This window comes from Acanthochromis polyacanthus, chromosome 10 (genome assembly GCF_021347895.1).
Source record: "Acanthochromis polyacanthus isolate Apoly-LR-REF ecotype Palm Island chromosome 10, KAUST_Apoly_ChrSc, whole genome shotgun sequence".
NCBI lineage: Eukaryota > Metazoa > Chordata > Actinopteri > Pomacentridae > Acanthochromis > Acanthochromis polyacanthus.
Genome location: NC_067122.1, coordinates 28,404,811 through 28,428,574, shown reverse-complemented (window position 1 = coordinate 28,428,574; position 23,764 = coordinate 28,404,811). Strand labels below are relative to the sequence as shown.

At 39.8% G+C, this 23,764-nt stretch overlaps 1 protein-coding gene across 1 annotated transcript; it reads left to right on the top strand.

Moving 5' to 3' along the window:
- Positions 1-2,311: 2,311 nt before the first annotated feature.
- Positions 2,312-23,590, top strand: zdhhc2 (zinc finger DHHC-type palmitoyltransferase 2). Its single transcript, XM_022221821.2, has 13 exons — positions 2,312-2,718; positions 7,655-7,681; positions 10,983-11,077; positions 11,644-11,764; positions 11,949-12,018; positions 12,129-12,161; positions 15,146-15,266; positions 15,600-15,732; positions 16,349-16,475; positions 19,396-19,488; positions 20,559-20,674; positions 22,276-22,347; positions 22,430-23,590. Exons 1-12 carry the CDS (start codon positions 2,592-2,594, stop codon positions 22,314-22,316), a joined length of 1,104 nt encoding a protein of 367 aa, XP_022077513.1. The 5' UTR covers positions 2,312-2,591; the 3' UTR covers positions 22,317-22,347; positions 22,430-23,590.
- The last annotated feature ends 174 nt before the right edge of the window (positions 23,591-23,764 follow it).

The window sequence follows — 23,764 nt, the reverse complement described above, 5'->3', positions numbered from 1 at the left end:
TGTACAGACGACCTATGTGGTCGTTTTTTCAATGAGGACAGTTTCAATTGGTGTTATATAAATAAAATTGAATTAAAATTGTATGTATCTTGTAAGGTTGGAGTAATTCAGCCACATATGTTGGAAAACACATTTTCTGTCCATTAATCTGTTGATTGTCTTCTCCAGTAATTCATTTCTTGTTTTGGATAATAAAATGTCAAACCCAAATATATTCAGTTTACTGTCATAAAAAACAAAAAGATTGACATTCATGATGCAGGAATCAGACAGTTTTTTTCACTTTTTATCTTAGTTTAGTCAGAAAGATAGTTGATAATGTGTGAATTGTTGCAGCTTGTGAGCCGTACAAGGCTTTAATCTTTGGAGCTGAGTGTCAAAAAACATTTAGAAACCAACATCAACAAAACACTCAACAAGGTTTTGAACATCATTAAATTGAAATCCAACTTTTGCATGACAATGTCTAATTGAAGGACATTTATTTCCAATGTAAATGTATGATATTCATTGCACTGTTACATCCAGTGTGACTCCTGACCTATAATAGGATTCACAGTCAGCTAAACTCTCCCCTGTACTGCATCCTCCAAGGAACAGGCCAGTGTGGTAGTTGAACGGATTTTAATCCAGAGAAGAGTGAAACTGAAATAAACATACAGAACACGCTGGTCAATAACAGTACAAATTGCTTAAGACTTCAAACACATCAGTATTACAGGTAGGTTTGAATTAATTTACATAAGAAAACCACTACAAGTGACTGGTAAGCAATAAGGTACGTAAGATGAATCAAAGCTAAAGCTAAACTACCCTGGAGCTACCTCAAATCCTGAAACCGCGACTATTATTGTTAACATAATAACAGATTGACACTCACAACACTACAAATATATCATGGCAACTACAAATATACATTCCAACAATATCATCATCATCTTTACTCACTTATTTTGTCACTCAGAGGGAACCAACTGGCAGACGGTGAAAAGAGGCTAGCATTCTCGCGCTAATGAAGCTGTTAGCACTTCCTGTCCAGCCAATCATTGGCTGAGGCAGCATCATATGACCACTCACTGCAAACAACGACGCCTAAGGCAATTATGCCCCCTAGAGGCCCTGGTGGTTCAAACAAATAAGTGAAAGTTACAATACACTCCCCGCCTGGCATTATTATAAAATGCCACAATAACTTATTTACAGAACATATTAATATCTTATCTCCTGGAGACAATGGAAGGATACACTCTGAGATGGGTCTGGAGAAAGTCTTATTTTGACTTTATTTATTTACTTATTTATTTATTTATTAAATAAGACTTTCTCCAGACCCATTTCAGAGTGTATTCTTCTGTTGTCTCCAGGAGTGAGAATAATATTGACATATTACTGTGACTGTTTTTTGTTTTTGGGTTTTTTTTGTTTTTTAGCAACATATTATAAGAATTTGAACAGTTTTAAAAAATTACTGTACTTTTACTTGTGCAATGAACTATTATTCTGTGGCATTTTTAAAACCACATATTATACTCTGATGTTTTCTTGAATAACATACTATTTTGACAAATACTGCACTATGACATTTTTTGAACCACATATCATACATGACAATGTTAGGCAACATCCTATCATTTTGCGCTTTTTGAACCACATAATAATCTACGGGTTTTATTTGCCGACATGCTATACCATGAACTACAGGCCATACTGTTATTCTTGAAAAGTAAACTATACTTTGACATTTTCTGAACTACATCCTATACTATGGCGTTATACACATCTTAACCAGAGGTGTCAATAATTATGGAGGATGCTGTATTTTGCATTCTTGCTGTAAAATAGATTTTACCAACTCTTAAGTCTGTGTCATACTGTTTTTGTGTGTGTGTGTGTGTGTGTGTGTGTGTGATTTAACATTTTATCAACTGTCGTGTCCCTACATGTACCTCTATGTACCTCTGTGATCTATAATTCCTGCCTAGGTTTGCAAGATCCACCTGCTTCTGCACCTGCAACATATTTTGCATTCCTGCATTAAAATCCGTTGTTCAAACTCCTAAGTTGTAGCTTAAGAAGGCGCGTGTGTGTGCGTGTGCGTGCGCGCGTGAGTGCGTCTGAACTTATTGAACCCATCTTCAGCACGCCGTTGGAAAATGTGCCAGGCTTGCAGCATCCCTCGGACGTCATGGCAACCTGTGGGGAGGCAGCGGGGAGGGGGAGAGGGAGGGGAAGGAGGGAGAGGAGGAGGGGAGGGGAGGGGGGCGGCGCTGACTCTGAGATCCGAGCGCGCGTGCGAGTACGCGTGCACGTGCGCGTCTGCTATTTGGTTGTAGTCTGTACTAGTGGCTGAGCAGGACGATCAGAGTGCAGCAGCAGCAGCAGCAGCAGCAGAAGGCGGCGGTGGCTCCATCAGAGGCGGGTGGGAGGCTGTAGGATGTTGCGTCTGAGCTGCCGATTTAGGCTGATCAGAGGCAGAGCTACGATGCAGTGACAGTCTACACGAAGACACACACACACACACACACATACACACACACACTGGGAAAGGAGAAGCACACGAATGCGCACGGGAAATGATCCGCTCCTAGACTATGGCACCGTCGGGCTCGCGTAGTATCAAGCGGGGCTGCCAGAGAGTTTTGTACTGGATCCCGGTCCTGTTCATCGCCCTCATAGTGGCTTGGTCATACTACGCCTATGTTCTGCAGCTTTGCATCGGTAAGAATCATCTGTCTGGGTACTACGAGCATGAGGCGTGCGTGTGAGTGTGCGTGGAGAGTGAGAGAGAAGAGGAGGAAATGCCTCTTGACTGTTTTTTTTTTAAGCATTTCAGCAGTTTGTGGAGCTGAATGATGTTTTTTTCTTTTCTCTATTTGGAATGCAGAAGACTAGCTGGTTGTTTATGCAGTGTGTGAACAGTCACATGACAAAAACACTCCATGCAATTGTCAGCATATTGTCACAGAGAAGTGTGATTGTTTTTTTTTTGTTTTTTTTTTGCATGACAGGAATATGGAAAGATTGCACCGCCTGCTTTTTTTTAAAATCATAAAGTCCATGCATTATCACAGGATGTAAGAATGGGGATTACACCACCTGATTCCAGCACTACCACTCCATCTGCACTGTCTTAAAGTCTTACTCTAATACCTCCAGGCTCATAGTCGCTGAGCTTCATTTCCTCCACCAAAAACACTTTGTCATTTGGTAGGAAGTCTGGCTGTTGAATCAGGCCTGAATCCTTCCTTTGCTGGTGGACGGTTGCAGACGGCGAGCCTCCTCGGTGAGCGGTGGACACAGAGTTGACCTGGATAGTGAGTAATGGTATCTAGGATGTCTCAGAGGAGTCTCAGCAGCCTACTCTTGTGCTCCATTTGGCAGCTTGTCAGACCACTAGGAAAGAAAATCTCCTCTGTCAAAAAAAAGAAAGAGAGGGGATGAAATGGAGACTCTTTAATGAGAGCAAACAGAGGAAAACACAGGAAGAAGGGAGGGCTTTGATGTTGTGGCTGTTCGCTCCCTCTTCAAATGTGGCCAAACATGCAACCCGGCTTCATCTACACCTTTATGTTTGTCTTTGCAGCTGAGATGCTGCAGGAGTTGGGTTGACTGGGTTCATGAGAGAGAGGCCTGTCCCCGGATGAACCTTTTCTAGAATTACAGGGCACCACTTGTCTGCTGCCCTCTATGAGATATTAAACCAGCTTTGATTACTGCAGGATAACAGAAATCACTCTCAGGAGTCTCAGATCAGGGTTTTCTTTCTTTTCCAAACAGCGTGTTGTTTTGGAACAAGAGTGAAATTGTGACGGTCACACGGCATGGGCAGATGAAAACAGCAGCAGGACGGCAGCCGCTCAGGGCCAGCATGTGCTCTGCAGACAGACACAGGGTCGGTTGTGTGAACGCATCGTCAGCTGATACCTCTCGCTCGTCAGCTCAGTTAATCCCATTGTCTGGCTTACATAATTCACCCCAAGCAATCTGCGGTTGACCCACTTTCTTTTTTAGATCTGCCTTTGAACAGCTGGTCCTCTTTTCAAGATGTTAAATGTGTGAAATCAGGTGATGTTCTTGGAGTCAGGAGTACCCCACTGTGGGCAAGAAATTTCTGCTAAGAGAAAAAAAAGGCTGAGCGTTGATGGACTGACTATAATCCTCACAGACACTTTAATATACATCCTTGCACATGCCCTTAATCTCACACACATGCTGTCAGACTCTGGAGCTTTTATGCTGGCAAGGCACACAGTTTTTGGCTGCATGCCTCGATTCAGCTCCTTGGTTCACCTTTTCTTGTGTGTGTGCATGTGTGTGTGTGTGTGTTTGCAGCTTTACAGGCTAATTGCTGAAGATGGATGAGTGTATACGTTCAGCTAATCAGTGCTCAGATATTAGGACAAATATGAGAACAGGGTCAACTCCTCCAACAGGTCTCCACTTTGCCTGTTTTTGTTGTGTAAGTGCAGGTTACTTAGGATAAGATAAAACTTTATTCATCCGGAAAAAGTCTTTTGCCAGATGTTGCTCAAAATTACATAACATTAGGAAATGCTGCATCTCATATAAAGCTGTAAGATATAAGTAGGATACGTTACTGAAAATAAAATAAGGTAGAAAACATAAGGCAATAGAGCAGAAGAGAAGAAAGAAATATTAATAACATCACTAATGACAATAAAATACTGCACCTGAAATTGAAATATTATACATTATCATGAAATATTGCACATTAAATTCATTCTCTTAAGACCTGAGCTTTGGTTGGACTTGCATTTAAGATTTCTTCCAGTTATTTGGAATAATGAGTAATCAATAAATCTAATAACTGGATACTATCTAATATCTGATTATTATGTTTATTATATTAATATTTTATTGTATTTATATTGATGCCATTGTTTTAATTGTTATTATTGTTGATATTATTATTATTATCAATACGCTCTTTTTGAAAAAAAAATCCATTCTGTCCACATATGTAGACATCAGGTCCTAGGATGTCAAATATGACACATGATATTGAAAGATGGCACATCAAGTAGAAATGTTGCAGCTAAAAAATGAAACGTGCACATTACACACTGAAACAGAAATATTGCATATATTGTAATCAAAATATCACACCAGAAATGAACATATTACACATTATAATGAAATATTGCATATTGAAGTATTGACCCTTAAAAACAAAATAATGCACATTACATTGCCACGTTGTAAATGAAAGAGAAATATTGAACATGTAGTTAAAATGCTGCACCTGAAACTGACATATTACACAAGAAGAGCAGTCAGAGAGCGCAGCACTCTGCCAAGGCTGCTCAGTTGTTGTATGATTTCTGATGGATAAGTCCTGATAATTCCACAGTGTTAGGTTTGTAGTAGGATCACAATCATGTGATCATCAGCAAGCAGCTGATGTAGTGTTCTCTTGTTGTCATAGTTACAGTGATGCTGTGCTGCTATCTCACAATGATACAGAAATCTATAACAAATCTCTGGATCCAGACTATAAGTCACATCAAAATCGAATCTCTTGGTCCTTGTGTAATTTCTGACCTTCCCTGAAAATTTCATCCAAGCGCTTTAGTCCGTTTTTGAGTAATGTTGCGAACAGACAGACAGACAAACATACACTGATCGTCACAATATTCACTCCGTCGTGTTCCTTGGCGCAGTAAATATTGCACAGTACATCAGCATGTTGCACATGTAAGCGAATATTACATATATTATTAAAATATTGCACATGAAATTGTAATATCACACCTAAAAAACGAAAAGGGGAAATGTTGCACACATAATAAAATGTTGCACATGAAATATAAATGTCACACATGATACAGAAAGAATACACGTAAAAACAAAGAATGAAATAATGTGTTTTACATTGACATAATGTACACAGATAAAATGTGGTACATGTAATTAAAATATTGTACCTTAAATGAACATATTTCACATTAAAATGAAACGTTACATATTAGATGAAAATGTTGCACCTAAAAAAATGAAACATTGCACTTTACATTGACATGTACATGGAATTGAAATATTGAACATGCAATTAAAAATGTATCTAAAGTTTAATATTACAAATGACAATTCAATATTGCACAATAAATTTAACAGCTGCACCTGAAAGAATAAATATTGCAGATGTATTCAAAACAAAAGCGCCAGAAATGGAAATGTTACACATGTTAATGAATGGGCTGCACATCGAATCAGTGGTTAGCACCGCCGCCTTGCACTTGCAACTGGGATCTTTCTGCATGGAGTTTGTATGTTCTCCCTGTGCATGTGTGGGTTTTCGGGCACTCTGTCTTCCTCCCACAGTCCAAAAACATCCTGAGGTTAACTGGTGATTCTAAATTGTCCATAGGTGTGAATGTGAGAGTGATTGTCTGTACATGTAGCCCTGCGACAGACTGGTGACTTGTCCATCGTATCCCCAGCCTTTGCCTCAAGTCAGCTGGGATAGGCTCCAGCACCCCCATGACCCTAATGAGGATTAAGCATTGTATAGATAATGGATGCATGTTAATACATTTTTAGACATTATATTGAAATATTGTTCTTAAAATATGAAATATACACCACCTTTCAAAAGTTTTAGGACACTTTCTCATTCAAATAAAGTAGAACTTTTGACAGGGGGTGTATCTATCAAATTTGGTACACATATGCAGCACATCAGGCTGAACAAAAAAGTCAGTGACAGCCACATTCCAAACCCAACAGGAAGTGAGCTATTTTGCGTTGAATGTCAGATTTTGCCCATTTTTCATTTTTTTCAAGAGCGAACTCCTCCTAGGGGGAAACTCCAATTCACCTCAAATTCGGCCAGTACATACAGGAGGCCTTAATGATCCAAAGTTATTAAAATCTTTTTCCAAAGTCAAAGGGCGTGTCCGTGGCGGCCTCTGGAATTTTGATCCTTCGCCATGAAATTTCAAATGCTGTGTGAATGCCCTGAACCTGCTCCAATCTGCCTGAAACTTTACATGTATGATCAGATTCCTGCCCTGATCACATCCATATGATGAAATACACCCCCTGTCAAAAGTTGTAGGACAGGTTCTACTTTATTTGAATGAGAAAGTGTCCTAAAACTTTTGACAGGGGGTGTACCTCATTACATTTGCCACATTGTACATGAAAATGAAATTCTGCACATGAAGCTAAAATATTGCACATAATACTGAAACTGATATTGGACAAATTAAGTAATATTGTAAATGATGTTCATATTTTTGTGTGTTGGTGCTCCTTAAGTGTTGATCTGCTGCTTCTCTCTCTGGGAATTCTCAACCACACACACTGTGCAGGATGCTAGTGTGTTTTCTTTTGTTAATGCTCCTTTACATGAGAGGAGCAATGAATCAAAGTGTTCAACAGGGAGTGTGTTGTATATGGATTTTATGCCTGGTGTGGTATCGGACGCTGGGATGAAGTGGTTACAGAGTCAGCGTTTTTCAGTTTTGCTAATTTGAATCCACACACAGACTGTCAGTCAAACGCTCGGCAGGGGTCGTCCCCGGGTGAAGGATTTAAGAGAAAAATAACAGTTCTACTTTCCTCTTGTTAACCTACAAATTCGTGTCCCGCAGAGCCTGACTGTCTTTTAATTTGTGATTTTTTTTTTCAGAGTCCATTGAAGACACAGGAGAAAAGGGTAAGTGTTTTATAACGCTGTTTAACATCTAGAGGAACCATAAGTGTGTTCAGCTGTGTCTGTCAGAGGAGGTTCAGCAGCTTTCAGTCTGTGCAGAGGCAGGAACCATCAAAACACTGTAATCTGCTTGTATCAGCTGGAAGTGTGTCACAAGATTCTGTCCTTAGCTCGGCTCTGTGTGTGAAGGAAGGCTTAGATTCAGAGTGCAGAGATGAGTCCAAACAGACCAACATACTGTAACACGATTATTTTTCCTTCTTAGGCAGTTTTTAGGTGTTGTTCTAATACTTTGGTCTGGATTAAAGCATCTCCACAGATAATTCTGTACAAACTTCTAGAGGATAGCTCTCATTGACTTTCCTGCCTTTACCTCTGCAGTCACTAACAGGTTAAATGTCACATCCAATAATCTGATTTATCACCAAATAATTGCTAAACTAATGACAATCTCATCAGCCGTGTTCAGCGCTAATTAGCACATTTTAACATGTTAATATTGGCAGTCGACTGTTTTGTTCAACAGATGGCGAGAAAACAGAAAAATACACAAGAATTTAAAAATAATGAGACACTTAAATCTGCATAATCTCTGTTTCCCTAATTAGATCTACACTCTGTTGACCGTGCACTTATTTAATAGGTTGATGCTACGGGTACGGACCCGTACCCGTAGCATCTGTATTAGAGGTACGGACCGTTAAGGTCACTGAAGAGCTGGCGCCAGTTAACTACTATTTGCTGCACATTACAGGCAGTTTATATGAATGACTCTGACGGCGAACATTGTATAATTTAACCAAAAATACACCGTCTCCTCTCACACTTTAGACATTGCAGTTTTTACGCTTTTAGACGCGTGTCTAAATTGTTTGAAGTCCAGTTCCTATTAATTAGTTTACCGCGTTCAGTGGTGGAAGCGGCTGACGAACTCCATTGCAAATGTTCCCATTTAATTTCGGACGCTAATTTACAAGATAAAGTTAAGGATGTCGAATATGAAACAAACACTCGTGAATGGTGAGGAGCAGCTCTTTAATTCGGCATGAATTAAAAAAAAAACACAAACTCGATTTACTGTGATATTGTGAGATTTGTTTGTGGTTATGTAACTTAGCCATTCAACAGAGTCCGCTAACATTAAAGTGACTGACGTGCAGTGTCTGTGTTGACAGACGTAGAAAATACGTCAGGGTTTTGTTTAGGTTGTTAATATGTAATAGTCTGTCGCTACTTTTGAAGGTAAAAAAAATACTTGTAGTTTGCTGGCTGTTAGTTCCGCCATTTGTTTTGTTTGCTGTTTGTGCTTTATTAGAACAGGGTCACGTGAATAAAAAGTTTTGCTATTTTTAATAGTAGTGCTGATTTCAACCCCCAAATCGCTGTCCACCTCGAATCACGGAAGCGCCTTCATCACTCGGATTACCAAACCGGCTCATTAATATTTATGTACGTCAGATTACCAGCCAATCACAAAGCGCGTTCATCAGCCGGCTCATTAATATTCATGTATGTCTCATTAATATTTATGATAAGGGAAAGTGCCGTATCCGTCAACCTGTCCTCCAATTCATACGACCGCATCGGTCGTTTGCACCGTGCACCGGAATACGACCGATGCGGTCGTATGAACGTTTGCGCCTCCAACCTGCGGGTACGGGTCCGTATCTGTAGACACTACCTATTTAATAATGTGTCATCTATAAATAATGTCTATATACATTTAAAAAACGTAGTCAAAGTTGCTGGTTACACATTTATCTGTGCTCATATGCACCATAGAGAACCACCTATTAGATTCAGTAGTTAGTCAGGCTCCAGTAGCTGGTCTATACTCGGTGTAGCTCCTGTTAGTCATGTCTCTGGTAATCGACCAAAGCTGATTACCTCAAAATGGTGATTAGTCGATTAATCAGTCCATTACTAGCAGCTAACAAGCTACACTGAGATGAATGCAGTAAACATTACACCTGCAGCGTCAGGATGTTTCAGCGTTTTGATTCTATAAATAAAAATGAAGCACATTGCTTCCCTGTCAGGTGAACTATAAATTAAAATAGATCAATCAACTCACGGATATTTGGTCTTCTTCAGTGATGATCAACTTGTTTCTTGCAAATAAATCACCTTTGTAAGACTGCTAGATATTAACTTTGTCTCCAAAATGAAGATTTAAATCACACACTAAACCAAGATGAATGCAGATTCAACAGTCGTAATTAAAGTTGCTGAATAAACACCTAAAAATTTGTCTCAGCGTATCTAAGTTATGTATTTAAAAGGTCTTTAAATGAGCTCTTACTGCCTCCTAGAATAGAATAGAATAGAATAGAACAGAACAGAACAGATTAGAATAGAACAGAACAGAACAGATTAGAATAGAACAGAACAGAACAGAACAGAATAGAACAGAACAGAATAGAATAGAACAGAATAGAACAGAATAGAATAGAATAGAACAGAACAGAATAGAATACAATAGAATAGAATAGCCACTTTATTGTCAGCCAGAACATACACTAGTTGGTGCACATCATGATTAAAATTTCGATGCAAAAAGCTCGCCATCAGATTGATAAAAAAATAGATGAAAAAAATTATTCTAAATAAAAATAGTGTAACTTATATACCCACACCTGTATACATACACATCCGCACTACTTAAAATGTTGTAACTTAACACAGTTGCTTACTTTAGAATGTGCAGATCTATGAAGTTTCTGTCTCTCCGTCACCATTGTACACTGTAAAACTAGTCTACAACGTGCAATAGCAATTCTAACATTGAAGAAATAAACCAAAACATGTTAGACTAAATACTGATTCTAAAGAAGAATAATGATACAGAGAGAAAGAAACTGTAATCAATAATGTTTCACATGTTCATATACTCAGTTATGGAACTGACTGCTTATTTCGCTCAAAATAACTGTCCCAAAACACATGAAATAACCACATTTACTATCTTTACAACTTTGAAAAAAACTCACTTTGATTTACTGGAGGGTTTCTTTAGCATAACTGTGAACAAATCTGTAAAAAAAAAACAACAACATCTGTGTCAAATTTGTACATTTGATCTGATATATTTTTTAGCCTCATTTTGTCCTGCATTTTCACACTGGAACATTGCACATAGACTACAGTGGAAACTAATCATTCAACACAGATTTTAATGCAATAATTATTTTACAGATAAAAAAGAACAGCACTGACTTTGAATCACACCAATGTTATTGATATTCAGTGAAGCTACTAACCGTGACTGAGCGCTGACGTGCTTTACTGTTGTTTTCGCTTGCAGTCGTGTACTTGCTGGCCTACCATGTCATTTTCATCATGTTTGTGTGGGCGTACTGGCAAACCATCTTCACCAGGCCTATGAACCCCCTGAAGGAGGTGAGTGTGTCTGACTGGCCGCCTGGAGCTGTACATTACTGCCTCCGATCCCGACCAAAGCACACATGCACGCATCTTAGAGGAGTCACAGAAAAGCCTCCTTTGTGTTTCAATCCCCACTGAGGCGACGGTCCGCTCATGTGAAAGCTTTCCTCTATGAGGCGTGATCACCGGACCACTTGAGGTTTCAGGAGATTGTAATAAAAATTTCACGTGTGCTGCTCCGTTTGTTATCATCACAGTTATTTGTTTCCAGTGTTCAATCATAAATCGCCTCAGCGGCTGAAAGTAATATCGCAGCTCTGTGTTGCTTTGCTGCGATTTACCTGCTGGGGCAGAAAGAGCCAAAACAAATGGAAGAAGCAGAGACACCCTTTACTGCCTGGTATTTTAACAACAGGCATTCCTGCATTACTGACTCTCACACAGCATGCAGCATATCTGGCACAATGAGTGAATCTGTTGTGACGGTTTCACAGATATGATAAACAGCACTGATCAGAGATTGAGCCATTGATAGATCACAGGTGTTGTTTGACTTTCCCTCCGTGTTCTGCCCTACATAGTTCCACCTGTCCCACTCTGACAAGGAGCTGCTGGAGCGTGAAGACCGAGGAGAGTCCCAGCAGGAGATCCTGAGGAGGATAGCCAAGGACCTGCCCATCTACACCCGCACCAACTCTGGAGGTACAGTACAGTAGACGGTGCTGCTGATGCAGAACAACCGGGCCAGTTTGGACTGACATGCAGCTCTCAGGGCTCATTTCAAACGCTGTCACCTTGTTAGTCTGTTGGTCAAGAGTCAGGAGAAGCTGCTGCTGCTGCTGCTGCTGCTGACGGCTGTGTGATTGAATTGGTTGTGTCTCCTCAGCAATCCGTTTCTGTGACCGCTGCCAGCTGCTGAAGCCTGATCGATGTCACCATTGTTCAGTCTGTGATAAGTACGGCTCTCTGCTCACGCACCTACAGAGAACAGACCACACAATATATTGCATTCTGGCAGACAGAGTAAGATTCAATTACACTGACGTGTGACCCCGCTGTGTTTCAGATGCATCCTGAAGATGGATCACCACTGCCCCTGGTATGTAGTGATTCTCTTTTATTAAACAGGCCGTGCTCACATGCGTTTTTTATATCCTTGCAATTAAATCATTTCTTTTTCATTAAAAGCCCCAGAGTATTCAAGTGTCGCAGTCTAACATATTTAAGATTGCAGCACACTCCTCAGTTCCACTCCAGATATCTGGGTTATGTAAACAGGCGGCATACAGACACACAAACAGCCTGTTTACTGCTCAGAATGTGAGACTCGGAGCTGCCAGAAGACTGATGCTGGCAGCAGTGGGAGACAAAATAAATCAGATATTCCTCAGTGTAATTTGTCTCGAACATGAAGAGTTTGTCTGCTGTCTCTGTTCTATGTCAAACCAGGGAGAAAAATATGAGAAATCAGTGGTAATGCATTTTCCATCACGTCATAAAGGATTTAGGAGTTGTTTGTTGCTGTGTTGACCAAAACGTGCACTGTGTGAACGTGTCCTCAGATAAAATGTGATGCAGAACCACTCACCACACCAAGACCTGTAATTCACACGTTTCAAGATTTTCTACTATTATTGAGGCCAAAACAAATAAACAAGAAAGTGCAGTAGTCCGCCAAGGCTGCTCAGTCGTTGTAGCATTTCCGACAGCTGAAATGTTTAAAAAATTCATGGCAGAAATCACAGTAACATAGAATGTGTCCATTTAATATAGATGTACCCACAAACAAAATGACCTTGGGCTGAGCACAAGCATGTTATGCATGTGTACGTTATGTATGGATACTGAATCACGTAATTAAAATATGCAGCAGGTGGTGGGAATTGATGGGACTCAGAAACACCCCCACAATTTAATCAATTGTTCCTGGTATCATTTCTGATGGAGAAGTCCTGCTACGGCCACAACGGTGGATTTGTAGTAGGATCACAATCATGTGATCATCAGCAGGCAGCTGATGTAGTGTTCACTTGTCGTCATGGTTACAGCGATGCTTTGCTGCTATCTCACAAGGATACAGAAATCTTTAACAAATCTGTGGATCCAGACTCTAAGCCGCATTACTGCCAAAACTTAATCACTTGGTCCTTTCATCATTTCTGACCTTCCTTGAAAATTTCATCCATATCCATTTGTCTGTTTTTGAGTAAAGCTGCTAACAGATGGACAGACGGACAGAAAAATGTATGCCGATCGTCATAAACTCCGGCTTTCCATGGTGGACAAAAATTTTGAAAACTTTACTGAAATTTGTGTTTTTTTTACCCAGAATAAAATGTAAATATGAGAGGAAATCTGTGTTGCAATGTGAAACTAAATACATGCTTTTGTGGAAAAACTGCTAAGAATCTTGTGACCTTAAGAAATCAAACAAGCACATTTCTGAGTTGTTGGTGAATTTGAATCTATGGCAGTCGGGATAAAGGCAGAATCTGTTCAGCAAACAGAAGCAAAGCAGGTACAACGTATTTATACTGCAAAAATGAAGACAAATTCTTTTTCCACTGGTTAGTTATGGAGAGTTCTGTGCATTTAATCTCTGGTATTTTTTCCACAACATGGAAGAAAATGCTGTTCTACTTTCTAGCTTAGATGAAAATGCAGCTCCCTAAATGGAGCTTTTTGATATAGCACCTGTTCTTGAATTCTGTGTTAAAGGGGAACTTTGTTTTTTTCCAACCTGGGGTCTGTTTTCATATGTCATTTCATACATGTGAGTTATGGAGAAATGAATTTTCAACATAGCTACAGTATTTAGTCAGGCAGGCAGCTTAGCAGCTCAGCTAGCAGCTCAGCTAGCAGCTCAGCCAGCGAAAAGTATGGGGCAGCTGGCCCCCCCGCGTCAAAGTCCGCCCTAATGTGCTTTTTTTCCCACACTGACCGGCTCGGTTAGTCTCAATGAGTGTCCCACAACATACTAGAGATGAGAAGTGAACGAAAACCTCCACATTACCTGGCGATCACTCTTTGTTGTGGTCTGTATCCAAATCTCAGGACACTAGAAAGCAAATCTTGTTCCGAAATCGCGCGATTTTGCGAGCTATCATGCGATTTCGGAACGAGATTTGCTTTCTAGCGTCCTGAGATTTGGATACAGACCACAACAAAGAGTGATTGCCAGGTAATGTGGAGGTTTTCATTCACTTCACATCTCTAGTATGTTGTGGGACACTCACTGAGACTAACCGAGCCGGTCAGTGTGGGGAAAAAAGCACATTAGGGCGGACTTTGACGCGGGTGGGCAAGTTGCCCCATTCTTTTCGCTAGCTGAGCTGCTAGCTGAGCTGCTAAGCTGCCTGCCTGGCTAAATACTGGAGCTATGTCGAAAATTCATTTCTCCATCACTCACATGTATGAAATTACATATGGAAACAGACCCCAGGTTGAAAAAAAAAACGAAGTTCCCCTTTAAGTGGTCAACCTTAACACAAACAGATAAATAAATGAGAATCCAAGAGCTCACAATTGAGTTTGCTTTCACAATGCAACGCTGTCGCTGCAAAACATCAATCAGTGGAGAGGAAATGGTGCAAAATGACACATGAGAAGCAAAAAAAAAAGTGCTATGATAACTTGCAAAATGACTTAATAAACTGGCTTGTTAATTATCTGTTATTTGGTGACATCAGGCTGCGTGCTGGGCCAAAATGTTAATAATGAAAGGTTGCTTCTCAAATGTAGTTTTGGCATTTTGTTTTTTGGAATAACATGAAAATAAAGCAGAAAAACAGATTTGTTAACTCAGTGAAATGACATAGGATTAAATTAAACCATTATTTCTGTTCAGATTCCCCATTAGCTTATCTGGGAGAAAGTGTGAACCCCCATATTAAATGCAAATAAGCCCCAAAAAATATATTAGAAAAATCAAAGAACTGAGTTGATATAAAAATGTGCCCACCAGCTCATCCCCACATTTTACTGTCCTCCTGCTCAGCTGCATTAAAGATTATAGAAAAATAAAAAAGAATTTAGAAAAGGTTTCAACATGTACACTGACCTGCATCCTTTATCTTCTCACAGGGTGAATAACTGTGTGGGATTCTCCAACTACAAGTTCTTCATGCTGTTCCTGGCCTATTCGCTACTTTACTGCCTTTTTATAACCGCTACGGATCTTCAGTACTTCATAAAGTTTTGGCTAGTAAGTGTTGCTAATCCAACATGACAGGGATCTTCGATTACATGATGGAAAGTCTTTATCTGCACAAAGCATCACATTGATGTTTTACATATGTGGTATTTGATTTTTCTCACAAGGCTGGAGGTAGAGCACATTTCCGTCTGAAGGAATACCTGGTATGAAGCAAACAGCTAGTCACTGGTGCTAAAATAGAAGCACTTTATCGAGTTTCCCTTAGAATAGTTAGTTGAAGTCTGATAAATCCCACTAGATGCCATATGCTGATGAGATTTAACTCTTTTTTATGTCTTCTTCTGTCAGTTTAAATGTGGCATTGTCTTGTTTTCTCCCCAGAACGGCCTCCCAGACACTCAGGCAAAGTTCCACATCCTGTTCCTCTTCTTCTCGGCCTCCATGTTTTCCGTCAGCCTGGCGTCGCTCTTCATCTACCACTGCTGGCTGGTCTGCAAGAACAGATCCACTCTTGGTAGGTGTTTATGTGGACATTCGTGTGTTTGAAGCGGCCTCAGTTGGACTCCAGCTTCCTCTTCTGTGTGCACCTCCTTCCAGCCTGCTCACTGTTTGCACAATGCTGTCTTTGCTCTAATGATGAAGGATGTTTCATTGCATTTTTCCCACCAGTCAGTCACTGTCCTCATCAGCGCAGAGACTCAATGAGCCTCTCTGGGCCGCTATCAGACAGAGCACTTTCTCATTATGTGTGCACAGTGGCACACTTTGTCTGTGTGCGTTGAGGAGAGTGGATTATCCGCAGGAGTATGTTACAGTGTAATGCAAAGACACAAGGCTCAGGGCAGTAAGCAGCTTAGTAACAGACACTGATACGCCGTTCAGATGGAGAAGTCACACCTGGCGAAACAGTCTGAGGTCTGCTTTTACTGCACAACAAAGACACGTTCATTCCGAGCCGTTTCATTGATGCCATAGGGCTGCAGGAACGGCTCCTGCGGTGATCTGTTGTCTGAATGAGCTCCTGTTATCAGTTTGAATAACAGCTTATATAAAGACAGACGAGGGAGCGCTGTATTTATTCATCTTCATGCCAGACTGACTCTTCCTCTACGCGTCTGTCTTTTTTTCAGAGGCTGTGCGAGCTCCGGTGTTTCGTCACGGCACAGATAAGAACGGCTTCAGTCTGGGCTTCAGTAAGAACTTCCGGCAGGTCTTTGGGGATGAAGTTAAATACTGGCCTGTTCCTGTTTTCTCCAGGTGAGGTCATCCCTCGAAGGTATTCAAAAGAAAACATGTCTAAAGGCACTTATCAAACAAAAGATTATTAAATTATTAGAAACAGGAAACTTAATATCGCAGTAAATAAATTATTGCTACCATCCTCAGGAGGATCATTTTACATTTTGGAAGCGGTGATGATCTCTAATGTTACATCCTGACTGAAGCACAGTCAGGTCAAAGACTTCATGTGCTGCTTCAACATGCAAGTAAAAATACAAACAACTCAAAACTTCTTGACACGAAACATTTAGAATCATTCAGTGCCGTAGATTTACAGGACGGCTACAACTGACTGAGATATCTCCTGCATCTTTTGAACATTTTTAGTGCTGTGGCCCAGGTGAGAAAGCATGTTGTCCTCTGATAGCAGTGTTGGCTCTTCTCCTGCTGTACCTGCTGGAATGCACAAGCAAGTAGCTGCAGCCAGTTTCAGCAATCATATTGCAATTTCTCCAGGAATTTCTTCTATTAGTTACATGGCAGCAGCCTCACAACAAGCAGGTTCTGGTTCAAACCTTTTTTGTAGCCTGTCCAGGGCGTAACCTACCATTGACCCCATGTAAGCTGGACTGGGCTCCAGCCTCTACAGAAAAAAAGTGTTTTTTAATGGATGAATTTTAGCATAAAATCAATACGAAGCATATACAGAAGATACCAGGATATTGTATTGGGCTGTGTTGCCAGGTAAAACAGGATTAAAATATGTCCAAACATAATGTAAGGGGCTTTTTAAAAAATTTACATACACTGTCAGTTCAAATAAAGGCATCAAAATAGAGCCTCCCAAATGGTCACTATTGAATGTTATTCAATAATAAGTGAATAATGACGGTTTGAACGCTCGTAGGAAAGCAGGCTGTCCTCTAATCAACAGGTCAACAAGCAGCAGCAGTTTTAAGCAACAGCTATCAGCAATCACACTGCAATTTCTCCAGGAATTGCACATTTTAGTTGGAGGTGGTGTGGTGATTCTGTGGTAAGGGATGAGCCCAGAGTTGAACTTGCCTAATTAAATGTCAGGTAGGATAGATTCCAGCCCCTTATGACCCTCTAAATAGCTGAACATTTTTACTCCTATGAGTTATTATGAGCTCCACACAGATTAACCAAAATATTTAAACCACCTGCGTTTTATTGTGTAGGTCCCCTTTCTGCTGTTGAACAGCTGTGAATCATTGGTGAACGTACACTGGACCTCTGGGGCCGTCCTGTGGTGTCTGGAACTGGGATGCAGTGGATCCTTTGGGTCCTTTGTGAATACTTGATTGAATTGGGATTTGGAGCTATTGGAGTTTGGCTCTTTGTCATGCTCCTTGAGTTGTTCCTGAGCATTATTTGCAATGTTGCAGGGCCTGCTGGCATTGGGGAGTGCTTGGCCTACTTAGATGGAAGCCAAAGCAACAACCATATGAATACACGACACAGCGTTTCTTAGCAGAACATCGCATTGCAACAAGATAATCAATGTTACCACTTGTGGTTTGGTTGTAGATGATCAATGTTCCCTCTACTCCATTTCCTTTGTATTTATAAAGCAAAATTGGCATACATACACACCATTTTTAAACAAGAAATGCACTCAGAGAGCGCAGTAACATAGAATGTGTCCATTTAATATAGATGTACCCACAAACAAAATTACCTTGCACAGAGCACAGGTGTGTGTTATACATGTGTACGTTATGTATGGATACCAAATCACGTGACCTAAATATGTAGCGGATGGCGGAAATTGATTTGATGGATAAGTCCTGATAAGTCCCCAGCGGTGGATTTGTAGTAGAATTGCAATCGTGTGATCATCAGCAGGTAGCTGACGTAGTGTTCACTTGTTGTCATGGATACAGTGACGCTCTGCCGCTATCTTGCAATGATACAGAAATCTTTAACAAAGACGTGGATCCAGACTATAAGCTGCATCTCTGCCAAAATCTAATCATTTGGTCCTTGTGTCATTTCTGACCTTCCCTGAAAATTTCATCCAAATCCGTTGGTCCATTTTTGAGTAATGTCGCTAACAGACAGACAGACAGACAGACAGACAGACAAATGTATGCCAATGATCACATAACTCCGCCATTCTTTGGCAGAGTAAAAGTGGTGACTACAAACAGATCTGTTGTACACAAGTTCATTATAATTCCATGTACACGTATTTGCAGTGCAGTGGATCAGTGCTCACAGAAAGCACACACACTTTCATCGGAAAACGTTTAAAAGAAGCCTATTAGTCATCTTTCAAGAATTTTACTCAGGATGTCAAAGCAGTCCTGCATGAATTAAATCAGTGTTCAGCTCGGGGATTAGTGAGCGCTGCCGCTTAGTTTGAGACAAAAGAGTTGAAAAGACGGAGAAAGTCCCAGAAGAGGCAGGGGCACATCAGCTGCTGCAAACAGCTACATCCCCACAGTGAATTAATGCAGAAGCTCCAGATTTGCAAAATTACTAATTTGTACTGACAGAATGAACAATTTCATGATTGTACAGCTTTTAAAGTATAAACACGAGACAGTTTTGAGGTACAAATGATTCAGACAATGTAACAAATTGGCACAACATGAATGAAATGTTAAATGTAAAATGTGTTAGGTGAGTGACTCGTGGCTTTTTCGGCAGGTAAAGCTAGCTAATAGCATTACATGGCATAATTTGCATGGCAGAGTCATTTCTGCTGACTGGTTGACTCATCTTTACTTGTGCTGCTATAACTCTTCATTTTAGCATTTACTCTTTTCCTGTAATTGCCCCCGGTGGCAACAGTATTCAACAAAAGCTACACAGGCTTCTTTTACGCTAAACTTTATTGATCATCATTTCCACAACAGTAAACATGTTGGGTTATAATGTCGCCTTAAACTGAACAGAGTATTGAGAGTATTTGTTTCTGGCGCTTCAGTTCAGGTGACGGCTGCTCCTTCCCGACCTGCCTGGTGAATCTGGACCCTGAGCAGCCGTCGTCACCCAGCGGCTCCAACCCTACCAACAAGACGTGAGTGAAAACAAGAACACACCCACCCATTACAAATGGAAACACAAATAAGAGAGAAAATGACCTGTTTGTATCGACTGACATAATGTCCTGTCAACCATCTACACTGACTTAGAGGAGGTTTTCCTATCTACAGTCAAAAGTATTTTTAATTACCAGTCTACAGCAAAGTCTTCATGTATGTTAGGATTGTGAAGGAGACTTGAAGTCCTGAACTCCACATGAAGAAAAGTGAAAATATCAAACCAAATTCATTAAGCAACATCGACTTGAATTTCATATTAAACCAACAGATGCAAAATCCCGAGTTTAAATTATTCATAATATCAAATTACTGTAAGATTATTATGGCTACATAACCCATTAAAATAGTGTTTGTCTCATTTTTGTCATTTTGTGTTTTGCTTGATTCAGTGTTTTGTGTATACTTTTTGTCGTTTGTCCTTTTTTTTGTCGCCTTGTTTAATTTTTGTTTTGTTTCGTCTCATTTGTCTCTTTTTTATCATTTTGTTTCTGGCTTTATTTTGTGTCTCATTTTTGTAATATTTTGTCTTGTTTTTGTTAGTTTTTTTTGTCTTTTTTGTCTGACTTTTATCGTTTGTGTCACGGTTTTGTCGTTTTGTTTCTTCTTTTTGTCGTTGCGTGTTTCCTTTTTGTCTCGCTTGTGTTTTTGTCCCATTTTTGTCATTTTGTTCATTCATTGTTTTCTGTATCGTTTTTGATGTTTTGTTTCATGCTTTTGCGTTTTTTTTGTCTTGTTTGTGTCATTTGTCCATTTTTTTGTCATTTTGTTTCTTGCTTTTGTAGTTTTGTGTCTCATTTTTGTAATATTTTGTCTTGTTTTTGTTGTTTTTTGTCTTTTTTTAAAGTGAAATACTACATCATTCAGCTCCAGATACCTGTGACTAAATGTTTTGTTCCTCTGTAGACACTCTGTTAGCTGGAAGTTGTAACGTATAAATGATAAACGGAGGCATAATGCTGTTAAAACTGAATTCATTTTTCTTAAGAAATTTCAGTTTGTTCATAATGTGAAATCCTGTTTACATCTCTGGTTTCTGTGTGTTCAGCGCAGCAGAAGGTCGCCAGTTTCCCTCCAAACCTCTGAGAGAGAGTCAGAGTCGCCTGCTGAGCAGCACCCCCTCCTGGTCGGAGAGTGACGGTGCAGCAGACAAGGACAAGAAGGGCAAGATAATGTTATTCTTCTTGTAGGGTCGTTCTGGACCAACTCACTAAACCGTTCTCTGTTCATTTCAGGAATTTTGCTGAAAAAAATAATGCAAAAACTTCTGTTCTACTACAAAAATCCTAAAGTTCTTCTACAAATACCTTTTTTAGTTATCATTTTTAAAGTTTGGACTCTTGAAGTGAATTCAATCTTCTTTTGCGATTCCTTCTGAGCCTCAGGAATATTTATTTTTCACTGAATTTGGTTGAAAGTCGTACTAAACAACAATAAAATCCCTAAAAATTATCTGTAACTGAACAGCTGTGACTGAATGTTTCACATTGATAACATGAATAACAATATGTAATTTTCTTGCACGAAGATTCTTCAATTCTCAGAATCAAATCTCAAAAGTTAGTATCTCCTCTAGTTTTCACTTTCTTGTAACCAATAGCTGACCTGTGTAGGATTAATAGCATTAATTACATAGTTTTATGCCTGGAATGGATTTGTTAGTGCTAAATATAGCTTCTTTTAAATTGTTTTGATTGTACGTGTTTCTCCAAGGAGCATATTTTTAAATCCCTTTCTAATGGGAAATTATGAATATTCTTTGTACATATATACAAAACAAGGATGCTATATCACTTAATCATCATTTAATATTTTTGAAAAGAGCTAATGTTATTTGTAATATTACATTCAGTTCTTGAGAAGGTTTTCTTTTTATGTGATACCTACGCTCACCAGTCACCTTATTTATTTACACCTGTGAAATGTAATACAATCCAGTAGACATGGTGTAGGTTTCCTTTAACATTTGTGAGCAGATGCAGATGTCTGATCCCAGGTAACTCTGAGCATCATACTACATGTCTTGCATTCGGGTGAATATTTATGCACAATTTGTGAGATTTTTTGTGCAATTTATGGTAGAAATATCTGCTTTTATGTAAATACAAAATTTTGGCACCAAATGACCATTCAAAATATAATGGAATATAATACAGCAAGGCTCTCAGGCGTTCCATACAGCTTTCAAATATTTATTCCTCCTTTTTCGACCTTATCTTTGCTGAGTAAACGTAGATGCAGTTGGTTTGATTTTACTTTCCCGTCCTCTTCTTTTGTGTCTTTTGTTTGCTTAAGTAACCTCTTGCCTCTAAATATATTCTATGGCACCTCGTCACGTCAACGATGAATTCATTCAGTTGAATTAATTTATAAACACCTTCACTTTAATAGAGCGCCAGAAAAGTTCTGCTCACGTTCGAAACCGACCCTGTCTGAGGAATTATTGTGTTTATGAGGATGTAATAGTGGTGTTTCAGAAAATAGCTCTCTGCTTCTTTCTTGTTTGTATCAACCGGACAAATGCTTGTTTTCTAAATATCAGCAGGGTCATATCTTCTGCATCTTTCCTGAAATCTACGTCTATTCCATTACAACAGCTCGGCCATAAAACTTGCTTCCGCAAAGCTTGTATGTTTTCCATTAGGGAGGGTTGGGTGAGTTGGCATGGAACGGCCTGATAATGGCTTTCTCTAAAGCTTCCTGCTTACATACCCTAATGAGAAACTTTATGTGATGCATTTTATTCCACCTGTGCGTGTGTTCAGGTGCCAGTAACCCCGGGATGACCATCGAAAATGAGGCGTAACCACGGTTACGGCTGACAACAAACCAGAACAGTAAGTTTGCACTCACACAGAAGCGAACCGCGTCATAAAACCGATAACAAACTGATAAACTGTGGCGTGTTTGACCCTGCAGGTCTATGCTGCCCCTCCTCTGTGTTTGTGCCTATCAGAACGTGACGTGGTGATGACATCATCTTATTTCCCACAGCGCACCCCGCTTCTGAGAGTTCGACATCACACACAAACACACAGACTATCATTATCAGTTACCCGTCTGAATGTCTGAACAGAAATTTAAAAATTGCATTCCAGAAATCCAGTTTTTCCTTTATTTGTATATAAACAAGCACAGAGCGGCGACGGAGTTTTGCACTTAAATCTGTGCGTTACACTTCATGTGTCAGAAAATTACCAGGTTCTTTATGTTGTTTTCATAGCTTAGCACTCAAGTAAATGCTGTTATGAGTTTGCCAAATGTTTGAGTGTAGATTAGTAGTGGTGTTAACGTGCTGTAACCGACATTCCTTCATTGCCATTTTTTTGTTTTCGGTGGAGTTTTTGTCGTTTTATTTTGGAGGGGAGGGGGAGGGCAGGTTTTCGTGGGGTCAAATGATGCATGCTCTCATCTCAGGATGTCACTTTGTTGTAGTGAACTGTACCACAACATCCCCCCCCCCCCCTTTTTTTTTTTGCTTGGAACAAAAAACAAACAGAAAGTGTAGTCGTTAGTAATTACATTTCAATAAGGGCTCTTCTGACTCTTCATAGCATGAGTGAGGATGTTGCTGGTGCTCTGTGCTGCGACAGCTGCCCCCCCTTCTCCCTGCCAAATTCAACGAGCTGCTGTCTGGTAGCTTGAAGAAAGTACATGTCAAACTGCTGGCCAAAAAGCTTCCTGACTGTTTGTCTCTGGAGGGCCGGCACACTGGCCGCCAGCAAAAAACACAAAAAATCAAACAGTGCTGCAGATCTGCTCACCATCAAAAGGTGCTGCTGTTTTTCTATCGTTGCACTGCAGAGCAAAGAAAGAAAAAAAAAAAAGGAAAATCTTCTCCAGCTGCTTTGTACTTTCATCTTATAAAGGATTGTCTTTGGCTGGAGGTGATTATAAACCGTCATCAGTGAAAATTAAAGAATGTATGCCTGTCTGAAAATCAGAAAAAAAAAAAGCTTCAGTCGTGTCAATCTATATTTTTCTATTCTTGTCTGTACGACTTGAGAGACGATCTGGATGTGTGAGGCAAATGTACTGTACAGTTGTGATGCCTTATAAGAATAAAATGAGCTCATCTTCGGTCTCATTCCATTCTTTACTGCTGATTTGAGTCATTAAAAGATGTAATGGTCACGAGCATTTTATGGTAGAAAACTTTCAAGCCTTTATTTACAAAATAACCTAAAAAAATATCCTCTTTTTTATATTGCATATTCTTCCTTCTACTTCTTTACAGTGTGAAAGATGTGCTGC

Bases quoted from the DNA above. Each gene is read 5' to 3' on its own strand.
- zdhhc2 (XM_022221821.2), top strand. From the start codon at position 2,592: ATGGCACCGTCGGGCTCGCGTAGTATCAAGCGGGGCTGCCAGAGAGTT. The intron at 7,682-10,982 runs GTAAGTGTTTTA...TTTCGCTTGCAG, and splicing joins TGAAGACACAGGAGAAAAGG to TCGTGTACTTGCTGGCCTAC. The intron at 19,489-20,558 runs GTGAGTGAAAAC...CTGTGTGTTCAG, and splicing joins TCCAACCCTACCAACAAGAC to CGCAGCAGAAGGTCGCCAGT.